The sequence below is a fragment of the Podarcis melisellensis genome (assembly GCF_964234715.1).
Source record: "Podarcis melisellensis genome assembly, chromosome: 18".
Lineage (NCBI taxonomy): Eukaryota > Metazoa > Chordata > Lepidosauria > Squamata > Lacertidae > Podarcis > Podarcis melisellensis.
Genome location: NC_138536.1, coordinates 1643679 through 1656815, shown reverse-complemented (window position 1 = coordinate 1656815; position 13137 = coordinate 1643679). Strand labels below are relative to the sequence as shown.

General features: G+C 48.1%; 1 protein-coding gene across 9 annotated transcripts in view; it reads left to right on the top strand.

Moving 5' to 3' along the window:
- Window positions 1-13137, top strand: part of TCF3 (transcription factor 3) — a 90443-nt gene that overhangs the window by 18064 nt on the left and 59242 nt on the right. For all 9 annotated transcript variants that reach the window (XM_081895562.1, XM_081895561.1, XM_081895559.1 and 6 more), the window contains exon 3: window positions 2573-2645. In XM_081895562.1, the coding sequence (XP_081751688.1) occupies window positions 2573-2645 (73 nt within the window). The remainder of the gene's footprint in view (window positions 1-2572; window positions 2646-13137) is intronic.

The following is a 13137-nucleotide window of genomic DNA, read 5'->3' as shown; positions in this document are numbered from 1 at the left end:
GGTCTGAATAGTTCAAGCTCTGGTTTTCCCAGGAGTGATGTATGGAAATGAGAGCTGGACCATCAAGAAGGCTGATCGCTGAAGAATGGATGCTTTTGAATTCTGGTGCTGGAGGAGACTCTTGAGAGTCCCATGGACTGCAAGAAGATCCAACCTCTCCATTCGGAAGAAAATCAGCCCTGAGTGCTCACTGGAAGGGCAGATCCTGAAGCTGAGGCTCCAAAATTTTGGCCACCTCATGAGAAGAGAAGACTCCCTGGAAAAGACCCTGATGTTGGGAAAGATGGAGGGCACAAGGAGAAGGGGACGACGGAGGACGAGATGGTGGGACAGTGTTCTCGAAGCTGCCAGCATGAGTTTGACCAAACTGCGGGAGGCAGTGGAAGACAGGAGGGCCTGGCGTGCTCTGGTCCAGGGGGTCACAAAGAGGCGGACACGACTAAATGACTCAACAACAACAACAAATCATTCCTCTTCCCAGATCTTCCCAGCATTGGATAGAAAGCATAGAAGAGGAAAAAAATCAATCAAAGATGCATATTTTCTCAGGTCTTTCCTGCAAAACTTTGACCAGGAAGACTGCAAGTATGTTTGGAGTTGGAGAGATCGGCTTATTCATTGATCTGGGGCCAAAACTTGTTTGTATTGCTGTGATCACACGGGCAGTTTCCAATTTATTTGAATGTTTTTGAAGGGGGGGTTGTTGAAGTTAGGGTTGCCGTACGTCAAAACCTCATTTGCAACTTTGGCCATTACAAAAAAAAAAAAAGCTAAACTTTTGTGTCCGAATTTTCGCTTTCAACCCTAGGTGAAAAATTGAAATTTCTGGTTGGTGTCAGATCTGTCTGCTTTTTTGTGCGACTTTTCAGCAATAGATTTTGCTTCTTTGACTCTTGTTCTTGTTGGGGGTGTGTGTAACAGTGTGGTGTAGTGGTTAAGAGCGGTAGTCTCGTAATCTGGGGAACCGGGTTCGCTTCTCCGCTCCTCCACATGCAGCTGCTGGGTGACCTTGGGCCAGTCACACTTCTCTGAAGTCTCTCAGCCTCACTCACCTCACAGAGTGTTTGTTGTGGGGGAGGAAGGGAAAGGAGAATGTGAGCCGCTTTGAGACTCCTGAAGGGGAGTGAAAGGCGGGATATCAAATCCAAACTCTTCTTCTTCTTCTAGCATATTTAAAAAAGCAAGGGGGGTGGTCAGATTAGTTTGCAACTAGAGGCGAGCAGAAATTTCCTGGGCATTGTTTTTTTAATTTTTTAATTTTGCTTCCCCACCCAATCTATTAAAAAGCAGCGGAACAGACTTCCTTAGAAGTCTTTAAAAAAAAAACCTCCCTTAGAAGTTTCGAAGCAGAATTTGGGAGGCTGTGTTTCATGGCCACGTTAGCTGAGATTCTCGCACTACAGGAGGGTTGGACTAGATGACATTGAAGGGTCCCTTTTCCAACTCTTATTCTGTGTGTTATATATGTGTGTGTTTAAACCCAGAGAGGAGAAACTGTGCCAGATTTTGGGAGGTGTTAAATACCACCTGTAGCCGCCCACGCTGGCACCCCCTTCTTCTTGTCTAGGTAACCTCTTCCCGATGTTCAAAATTTGCCAGGCGCATTTTGTACCCAGCTATCGGCCACTTATGGGACATGGTTGGCTCTGTGGGTTAAACCACAGAGCCTAGGGCTTGCCGATCAGAAAGTTGGCGGTTCGAATCCCCGCAATGACGGGGTGAGCTCCCGTTGCTCAGTCCCTGCTCCTGCCAACCTAGCAGTTTGAAAGCACGTCAAAGTGCAAGTAGATAAATAGGTACTGCTCCGGGGGGAAGGTAAATGGTGTTTCCGTGCGCTGCTCTGGTTCGCCAGAAGCGGCTCAGTCCTGCTGGCCACATGACCCGGAAGCTGTACGCCGGCTCCCTCGGCCAATAAAGCGAGATGAGCATCGCAACCCCAGAGTCGGCCACGACTGGACCTAATGCCCAATATGGGCATGTCTTTAAGTCAACACCTTACATTAAAAACCTGACAGTACCAAACTATTGAAGGCTTTTCACCAAAGCAAGACTAAACGTCTTTCCTTCTGCAGTGTTGAGAGGAGTTCCCTACCAGGACAGACTTTGCTCGTGTGTTCAAGACATCAATTCCGTAAAACATATTTTGCTGCACTGTGCAAAATATGAGCAAGCCAGGGCTGAACTGATATTCCCCTTGCTGGTACCTTTCCTGGGAAAATCAGAGGCTCACTATGTCAGGTTCCTATTGGAAGACCGGACAAACGCTAGAACATTAGCAGTGGCAAAATTTTTATGGGTGGTTGCACGAACCAATGATCCCTATATTTTGAGCAAAATGCTTGTTTAACATGGAGGGAGGCTGTAGGAATTGTGTATTGCTTTGTTGGGTCTCTGGACCGTAATAAAGGTTGATGATGATGAAAACTCAAGACGTTACAGCCACCTTGTCCCCAAAATGGCAACTGGAAATTTTCGTGTTTGCAACTGCAACCGTGGTTTAAGGAGCCGTTTGGCGCCTGGCGTCTGAGTTTCTAACGCTGTTTCCCCCCCTCTTCTTCTTCTTCTTCCCCAGATGTTCCCGCTGCCAGTCGCCAATGGGAAAAACAGACCGACGACTCTGGCTAGCACACAGTTCGGAGGATCAGGTATGCTTGAATTTATCTCCCCGTATTTCTGGTTTTTGTCATCTAGGGTTGCACAAACGGGGATCCTGAGGTCTTGTGCTTGCTGGTGCTGGCACTCCAGCTTCCTGCGTGGCAATAATAATAATTTTATAATAATTTATAATGATATAAATGATGCAAGCAGCACCAGAGGTGATGGTGGAAGTTGCGGGGATTCGGGCACAACATCTGGAGAGGGGCGACATGTGGGAATGTTGTGGGGAACAGGAGAGGATATATTGATTAATATTACCCTTGCTCTAAGGGATGCGGGTGGCGCTGTGGGTTAAACCACAGAGCCTAGGGCTTGCCGATTGGAAGGTCGGCGGTTCGAATCCCCGCAATGACGGGGTGAGCTCCCATTGCTCTGTCCCTGCTCCTGCCAACCTAGCAGTTCGAAAGCACGTCAAAGTGCAAGTAGATAAATAGGTACTGCTCCGGCGGGAAGGTAAACGGCGTTTCTGTGCGCTGCTCTGGTTCGCCAGAAGCGGCTTAGTCCTGCTGGCCACATGACCCGGAAGCTGTACGCCGGCTCCCTCGGCCAATAAAGCGAGATGAGCGCCGCAACCCCAGAGTTGGCCACGACTGGACCTAAGGTGTGGGGTCCCTTTACCTTTTTCTAACTTGCTCTAGCAAGTTTCTTTATACAGCAGAGTGCATTGCCCCCTTTTACAGAAAGCTGGTTGCAGACTTGTGTGAGTCTCTTTAAGACAATAAGCATATTTAATTTGGCTTGCCCAAATTGAGATATGTTCTGTTATTCCTGGTGATACCCCTTTGACCCCTCCTAAAAGAATAAAGACACCGTAGTCTTATTTGTAAGTAACAAAAAGAAGTTTTACTCACAATCAGACAGAGCGCAATGTGATCCGTGAAGGCAGGCTTTTGGCATAAAGTTACAAATACGGTGCTATACCTTGGTTCTCAAACTTAATCCGTTCCAGAAGTCTGTTCCAAAACCAAAGCGTTCCAAAACCAAGGCATGCTTTCCCATAGAAAGTCATGCAAAATGGATTAATCTGTTCCAGACTTTTAATACAATCCCTAAACCAGCAATTTAATATGAATTTTACAGGGGTCAGCAAACTTTTTTCAGCCGTGGGCTGTCCCTCAGACCTTGTGGTGGGCCAGATTATATTTTTTTGGGGGGGGAATATAAAATGAACGAATTCCTATGCCCCACGAATAACTCCGAGAGCCGAAGGAACGACCGCCTTTTAGAAAGGGGAGTTTCCCTTTCGAGAGCAGAGGTTGTGCCAGACTCCGCCCCCCAACTTCCAGCAACCAATCCCGGGCCAGGGGTCTAAGGCAGGCTTAGGCAAACTCTGCCCTCCAGTTGTTTTGGGACTACAATACCCATCATCCCTGACCACTGGTCCTGTTAGCCTGGGACGATGGGAGTTGTAGTCCCAAAACAATCTGGGGGGCTGAGTTTGCCTTATGCCTGGTCTAGGGCAATGGGGTTTGTCGCCTGGTTTGCAAGAACGGTTTGCTAGAAGGCTGCGTTTTTTTTATTTTTAACCGCAGGTGCAAAAGTTCAAGGTACATTTTTGGGGGTCTCCCGACTTCGTGCGTCCTTTGATTTTTGAGCATGAAAGCAAAATGTGCTTCGTTTGATAGAGGGGGTTTGCTTTGAATATGGGGCGTGTGTTTATAGAGACTTCTGCGCCCGTGCGTGTCTCGGGAGTGGGGGCGAGTTGGTGCACGTTCGCGAATTTTGAAGCTACAGGTGGTTGCAGCAAAGTCTAATCTCCTTCTTTCCACCCCCACAACACACAAACACACTGGCCACCCCTTTCCACTCCCTCTGCCCGGAGCCTGTCACATCTGAGGAGGTTTCTTCAACCCCCAACCCCCGGCTTTGATGCTTTTCGCAAAATAATTTGGGCTTCTTGCCGCAACCGCCCAAGCTGTGTTTTGAGATTCCGGGATGGGCTGAGCGGTTCTGTAGTCTTTCCTTTAGCCTTGGCAGCGCTCGTCCTTTCGGAGAAAGAAGGGAAGCAAAAGGTTTGATGGAAGCTTCTGTTCTGTGCTGGGTGGAGCTTCCACGACCAGGAGCAGTCTATCTGAGAAAGGGCCAAGTGGGGATGTGGGGCTGTTGTAGCTGTCTTGCCCCAAAATTGGGTCCCCTAGGAAGCCAGAGGCCGCTTTCTGTCTGCAGCAGGGTTAAAGCATTTTGACTTTTTCCCAAAAAAAACCCCAAAAATCAATTTCCTGCATCATGAAGCAGTGAGCGTTTGCTTAGGACAGGGGTCAGCAAACTTTTTCAGCAGCGGGCCGGTCCACTGTCCCTCAGACCTTGTGGGGGGCCGGACTGTATTTTTTGGGGGGGAATGAACAAATTCCTATGCCCCACAAATAACCCAGAGATGCATTTTAAATAAAAGGACACATTCTACTCATGTAAAAACACGCTGATTCCCGGACCGTCCGCAGGCCGGATTGAGAAGGCAATTGGGCCGGATCCGGCCCCCAGGCCTTAGTTTGCCTACCCATGGCTTAGGAACACTAAAAGAGGGTCTGCTTCTTCTCAGATATAGGGGGAAATGGTTGCCCCGAAATAAAAAGCTGGAATCGCCGTAGAGGTAACTCAATGAAAAGGATTGCAAAAACAATCAAACATTGGGGGTATTGCTGGAAGCAGGAGTCCTCCGTACACCAGATCCCAAGAAGTACCGTAATTTTTGCTCTATAAGACTCACTTTTTCCCTCCTAAAAAGTAAGGGGAAAGGTGTGCGTCTTATGGAGCGAATGCAGGTTGCGCAGCTATCCCAGAAGCCAGAGTCGTCGCCGACTCTGGGGTTGCGGCGCTCATCTCGCTTTACTGGCCGAGGGAGCCGGCGTACAGCTTCCAGGTCATGTGGCCAGCAGGACTGAGCCGCTTCTGGCGAACCAGAGCAGTGCACGGAAAGGCCGTTTACCTTCCCGACAGAGCGGTACCTATTTATCTACTTGCGCTGGTGTGCTTTCGAACTGCTAGGTTGGCAGGAGCAGGGACCGAGCAACGGGAGCTCACCCCCTTGCGGGGATTAGAACCGCCGACCTTCTGATCGGCACGCCCAAGAGGCTCTGTGGTTTAACCCACAGCGTCACCCGCGTCCCTAAATCAGCAGCTTACCTTTGGGCAAAAACCAGGAAACACAACAACCCCAAACCAACAACCGCATATCAAGGGAGCAAGCGCCTCTTTTCTTTTCCTTCTTTGTGGATTCCCCCCCATCTTTAATTGTTAATTTGGCACTCTTTGATCTCTCTCCAAAAAGGGAGGTTGGCGTTGCATCTGAGGGTTCCTCCGCCTCCCCTCCGACCAACTCCTTTCTCCCTCTCACCCCCTTCTTCTCTCAAACAAAAAATTAAAATGCCTGGATTATATCTGTAGAAAGATATATTTATATGTATGCATGCAGCTAGGTATAAATCTCTTCTGCCCTTATTGTGAAGCTGGGGGTGATGAAAAAGTTCCCCTGTGATCTGCAAAAAGTTTGTTGCCAGCTTGTTCTGCATCCCTTTCTAGGATTTTGGTAATGCCTAAAATAATATATAGGGGACGCAGGTGGCGCTGTGGGTTAAAGCCTCAGTGCCTAGGACTTGCCGATCGAAAGGTCGGCGGTTCGAATCCCTGTGGCGGGGTGCGCTCCCGCTGCTCGGTCCCAGCGCCTGCCAACCTAGCAGTTCGAAAGCACCTTCGGGTGCAAGTAGATAAATAGGGACCGCTTACCAGCGGGAAGGTAAACGGCGTTCCGTGTGCTGCTCTGGTTCGCCAGATGCAGCTTTGTCACGCTGGCCACATGACCCGGAAGTGTCTCCGGACAGCGCTGGCCCCTGGCCTCTTAAGTGAGATGGGCGCACAACCCCAGAGTCTGTCAAGACTGGCCCGTACGGGCAGGGGTACCTCTGCCTGGTTCCCTGTAACTTCGCTTCTCGCATTGAGGGAATCGCCAGAAGACCCTCGGAGCTGGACCTCTGTGCTTTGGGACACAAAGATTTTGGAGCAGGAGTCTGGGAGGGCAAGTGTTCCCATCCCCTTGTCCTTCAGGAAAATTCATACATACATGTGAAAACAGTTTAATAAATTGTTCTGCGCATACTGATGTTCCCGAAGAGGGGAACATGAGCCGCAATACTTTCTCGTGGCAAGCAAGGGAGCAATAAGTATTATTATTCGTATTCTTTTGTTGTTGTTGAAAGTGAAGAACTTGCTACTAGCAAATCCGAGTTTTCTTGAATCCACTGCTCACCTTTTTGGGCCAAACGATGTTGCGAAAATTGCGGTGCGCTTTAGATTTGACGGCGCATGCGACTCAAGTAAATGTGGTGTATCGCCGTTTCTGAAGCCCTACGTATAGGAAGAGTATTTAGGGCAAGAGTTGTCATAATAGCGACCCATGGTTAAAAGTAGAAGTCTTCTTTTTTTCTCTTCAAAATATGGCAAACCTAGCTTTGTAGCTTCCATAGATCTCTACGTTCCCTGGCTGCCAATCTCATGTTTTCGCTTCTGTTCTGTACGTGCTCCGTAATAAATGCTTTTCTGCCCATTGAGATTTTTAAAAAAATGTCATTTACTGCAAATAGTGAAGGTTCCCCCAGAACGGTTCATTTTCGCACGAGCTGCAAAATTCGGAGGAGCATGTTGCTGGTTCAGAATTGCGAATAAATCTGGAATTTTTCAAATTAGAGTTGACACGCTTTAAAAGTGAGTGTCATTTCCTGGTTAAATTTTTTTTTATTATTATTTAGCAACACCTTCTCTGCCCCCCCCCCAGTGAAAAAAACGCACCTCGTTTCATCCTTTGTGTTGGCTCAATCTAAAGATTAAAATCATAGGCTGCATCTGGCGCTTGCCTTACTCAAAAGTAGACCCATTGATGTTAATAGACCTCACGCCTGTTGTTTTCGGCGGGTCTACTCTTGAGTAAGGCCAGCACTGGCTGCAACCCCATCAATTACGTTTTTCAGAAAACCCTTCCGGGCCGTTAAGGTTTTTTTAAAAAAATAATTTTTAAAAATGGCATAAATTGCACGTTGCATAAGTCAGACTGAGGGCTGGAACCTGGGCACGTTTTCGCAGAACAACAGGTAAATGAAATGGGTTTGGCAACCCGCCCTGGCATGTCGAGACTCCCCAGGGTTCCACGTCTTCGCAATAAAAAATTGCCACCCTCCTTGCAACAGCCACAATTGCTATTTAAGTCAGGAGCATGAGAACTAGAACCTTGTCTTACCTTTTGGTCGGCGCTCGGAGTTCCCCAGGCGCGTTTTGCGACTTGGCGCTGCGATTTCTGGGAGAAAGTGGGCTTAAACCCTTCTTCCAAATTTCCCTAGTAAATCAGCCCCCTCCCTCCCACTGCTGGATTGCAGTCAACAACCCAGATTTCCCCCTTGAAAGTCCTGCCCAAAAATCAGGTGCAACGGTTGCGTCTATCCCCACCTGCCCACATCTGACAGCAGTAAAGGTAAAGGGACCCCTGACCATTAGGTCCAGTTGTGGCCGACTCTGGGGTTGCAGCGCTCATCTCGCTTTACTGGCCGAGGGAGCCAGCGTACAGCTTCCGGGTCATGTGGCTAGCAGGACTAAGCTGCTTCTGGCGAACCAGAGCAGCGCACGGAAACGCCGTTCACCTTCCCGCCAGAGTGGTACCTATTTATCTACTTGTGCTGGTGTGCTTTTGAACTGCTAGGTGGGAAGGAGCAGGGACCGAGCAACGGGAGCTCACCCCATCATTGCGGGGATTCGAACCGCCGACCTTCTGATCAGCAAGTCCTAGGCTCTGTGGTTTAACCCACAGCGCCACCCGCGTCCCTTCTGACAGCGATACGCTGCCACAAAACAGGCCCCGTTTCCCCCACCCCGATTTCAGCAAGAGTTTGTGGTTCTCCCGCAAAACGGGACAGGGAAAAAAATTATGCCCATTCGGAGTAAGGGCAAGCACGCCCCGCCCTCGCTCGGCGTTGGCTTTGCAAGAATGCCAACTTTGCCAAACCTGCCGAGCTGGCAGGAGCTGGGAGATGCCATTGTGCCGCCCTGACAAGATGAATCCCTCTGATTAGAAACACCCTCTATTTATTTTTATTTTTTTTAAAAAAAGAATATTAACATCCAGTCGAGATTAAAGGGAGTGTTTGCGTGAGAAACTTCCTTACTCAAAACAGCAACTCACCACCCTGCTAACCCAAACACCTGGTTACGCAGGATTTCCTTTCGTTTTTCCATCTGGGATTTTCAGAAACCCATAATTGAAGGGCAGGGGGTTTATTTTGCAAGGCCTTGGTTCCCAAATGCCTTGGTACTCAAACCACTTGGAACCCAAACACTGCAAACCCGCAAGGAAGTGTTCCGGTTCGCGAACTTTTTTCGGAAGCTGAACGTGCTCCGTTTTGAGTGCCACGCTTCCAATTTGTCCTCCCTTTATATAGAGTCCATGACGTATAGCCACGCAAAGGCGGTGATCGCCCAAAGATTAAAGGATATTGCGAGACAGGAGGACATAGCCCGTGTGAGACCAGGGCTGTTTCTGGGGGAACAGATGTGCCGAGCTGCTCCAGCTCGCTACCTGGCGGATGTCCACTACGTGGAATACCGCAGACTATTTACCGCGGCTAGGCTGAAGGTTCTTGACTCGGCGGTTCTGAGGGGAAGATATGGAGGAGTCCCATATGACCAGAGATTGTGCCATTGTGTGTTGGGTGAGGTGGAATCCACAGAGCACATTTTGCTGAGCTGTCCCTTCTACAACGATTTGAGACAGTGTCTTATAACCCCATGCTTGCCCCAGCTTAGTCCCCGACAAAGAGGAAAGCAGGCAGCATGTCTGCTGAATGGGTCTTCTGGGAAGGCAACTTTGTCAGTGGCTAGGTTCCTTTTCCTGGCACTCAAGCGTCGGAAACGTACAATTGAATGCCTTGATGTGGGTTATCTGTAGGAGGTTTAGTGCTGTGGCCCTACCTTATTCATGTACCCCTATGATGTTTTAGTTCATAATTCTGTGTTGTGTTTTATTTCTGTGTTTTATTTCTGACTATCGGTCGAATAAAGGAATTGATTGATTGATTTGAGTGCTACGTTGAGGTCTGCCTCTTTTTGCTATTTATTTTGCTTTGCTTTTCTTTTTGCTTTTGCGGCTTTTACATTTTACATTTTCATGACCAGTCCAGCTACTGATGGATTGATTGCGTACGTTGATTCTTGCTTTCGTTTTATGGATCAATGGTCTCGTTAGCGAGTAAAATCCATGGTTCAATGGATGTTTTAGGGGTTGTTTTTAAAAGTCTGGAATGGATCGATCCGTTTTGCATTGCTTTCTATCGGAAAGCAGTGTGCCTTGGTTTTGGAATGCTTTGGTTTCGGAACGGAATAAGTTTGAGAACCAAGGTGCCACTGTAGATGCCAATTGGAAAATTCACCCAATGGAGATGTCTATTTTCGATATGCGAATCTGCGAGACGGGGGTGGGGGGGCGTTTTTGCCAAAGGGAGGGGTAACTTTTGTTGTTGCTGCGTCGTTTAGTCGTGTCCGCCTCTTCGTGACCCCCTGGACCAGAGCACGCCAGGCCCTCCTGTCTTCCACTGCCTCCCACAGTTTGGTCAAACTCATGCTGGTAGCTTCAAGAACACTGTCCCACCATCTCGTCCTCTGTCATCCCCTTCTCCTTGCGCCCTCCATCTTTCCCAACATCAGGATCTTTTCCGGGGAGTCTTCTCTTCTCATGAGGTGGCCAAAGTCTTGGAGCCTCAGCTTCAGGATCTGTCCTTCCAGTGAGCACTCAGGGCTGATTTCCTTCAGAATTGATCGGTTGGATCTTCTTGCAGTCCATGGGACTCTCAAGAGTCTCCTCCAGCACCATAATCCAAAAGCATCCATTCTTCGGCGATCAGCCTTCTTGATGGTCCAGCTCTCACTTCCATACATCACTACTGGGAAAACCATAGCTTGAACTATACGGACCTTGGTTGGCAAGGTGATGTCTCTGCTTTTTAAGATGCTGTCTAGGTTTGTCCTTGCGGGTTACTTTTAGCGGTCTGCAAAAAACAGTGACAATGGGATGTGAGGGGACTATTCTCCCCCTCCAGCACCACCCCTAAATTGGGAATGTGCCAAACCACCGTGTTGATATCGAGGGAGATTGGGGACAGGGTGTGTGTGTCTCGCGGCCTTCGGTTTTCTCTGCCAATTGCCGGCTCTCTCTTAAAAAGGGGGGGAGGAGAGAGAGACGGTTCGGCCTCCCTCCCGAAAGCTTGCAAATGCCCTATTAACATTGTTATACAAAACAGCAGTGCGCCATTTAATTAGGAAAAATAAGAACTAACCTCCACCATATGTTCCGTCTCTGTCGCTATTTGCATTTGAAAGTCCGGCTGTGTTTCAAAATGGGATTTTCGCCATATTGTAAAGCCTCCAAGTTTTGGAGTTGCTATGGGGAACGTGAGTGCGTTTGGTTTGGGGGGGATGACGGCGACACTGTGCTTTCCTGCTGACTTGAAATCTCCGTGGGTTTTCTGCATGGTTTTTGTTTTGAATGATTCTTTTTATCGGGGAATTTGCTTTTTTCCTCGTCGCGGCATCGACAGGCGATTCTCGAGGGAGGAGATTGGTGGCCTGTGTTTGATATCCCCCCCTCCCAAAAAATCACATCTGTACCGCACCCTAATATATGATAGGCGAGCAGTTCTGCTTGGGTTTTTAAAAAAGCAAGTTGCGGCCTGCACTGTGGCAGTGAGTTCCGCAGGTCAGCCTTACTTTCTGCCTCCAGAAACGAAAGCTTCCTCTATTTGTAAATATTAAGACGATACCAGCAAGAATTCTGTAAAAAAATGGTTTAAATCAAGTCTTACTAACTAGTGATTAAAATTGATTTCATTTAAATCAAATCCACCCTGGGGGCTAGCAAGAAAAATAATGGGGAATGGTTTTAAGATAAAACTGATGGGGGGGGCGTGCGCCGGACATTCCCAGTCCCAGCTAAAGATGGAACCTAGAACCTTCGGCATCCAAAATCGAATTTACAGCCCTAATGATAAAGCAACATTCTAGTCCTCAATGTTCTCAGCAAAGAACTGATTCAAGTACAGTGGTACCTTGGTTCTCAAATACCTTGGTTCTCAAACTCCTAAAACCCGGAAGTAAGTGTTCTGGTTTCTGAATGATTTTCAGAAGCCGGACGCCCAATAGGGCTGTCGGCTATTGTTTCCGGGGCGCCTGCGCCAATCAGAAGCCGCGCCTTGGTTTCTGAACATTTGGGAGTCAAACGGACTTCTGGAATGGATTAACCTTGGCGCTTTGGTTTCTGCTCTTTATTTTGCGTTTTTGTTTTTGAGGCTTTTCCGGTTCATTTGTTTTTGTGACTGTGTGGAACCCAGTTCAGCTACTGATGGATTGATTGATTGATTGATTGTGTGACTGCAGAAATAGATAAAAGCCCCCCCATCAGTGCAGGTTGGGGAGGAAAGTTAATTTTAATTCTTATCATCTACAATACCGTCTTATTTATTTTATAGTACAGCGCATTGATTCTTGCTTTCATTTTATGGATCAAGGGTCCCATTAGATAGTAAATTTCATGTTGAATTGTTGTTTTTCAAAGCCTGGAATGGATTGATCCATTTTGCATGACTTTCTATGGGAAAGCGCGCCTTGGTTTTGGAACGCTTTGGTTTTGGAACGGGATTTCCGGAACGGATTAAGTTTGAGAACCAACGTACCACTTTAGATGTCCGGATCGTTCCTTCTGCAAGGAGGACAAGCTTGCCTTGGCGGGGGACCTTCCAGGCAAATTCCTTCGGTCGAGAGTTTGCATCTCAGAATGTGCCAAGACTTTTTCATATACCTGATGATCATTCCAGATCCGGAGAGCAGCAGTTTCAAGTCAGGAAGCTGGCCCGAAACCTAAATTTAAACTCCGTTCTATTTTAAATCGGCTGGGGAATTCTCTCCCTCTCTGTCAACGCCCCCCTGCAAATTTGGTAAACTTATTTTTTAAAAACAAAACACCCATTTGTAGTTCAGCACGCAAGAACCAGAAGCCAGAAGGTGAATGAGCTGCCGGTTATTTATTTTTAATTTTTTTGGACTACCGTTTGGGGTTTCGCTCAGCTCAGTTTGGACCAGAATCCCAGTTTAGCAAACTTTCCTGTTAACGCATCATCAGGTGACAAAAGGACTTCTGGGAATCTCAGGGCAAGCACACAAAAGGAGATGGGCGCGATATACAGTAAATGCAGTGGTACCTTGGTTCTCAAACTTGTTGTTGTTCTTTAGTCATGTCCGCCTCTTCGTGACCCCCTGGACCAGAGCACGCCAGGCCCTCCTGTCTTCCACTGCTGCAGTTTGGTCAAACTCATGCTGGTAGCTTCGAGAACACTGTCCCACCATCTCGTCCTCCGTCGTCCCCTTCTCCTTGCGCCCTCCATCTTCCCCAACATCAGGGTCTTTTCCAGGGAGTCTTCTCTTCTCCTGAGGTGGCCAAAGTCTTGGAGCCTC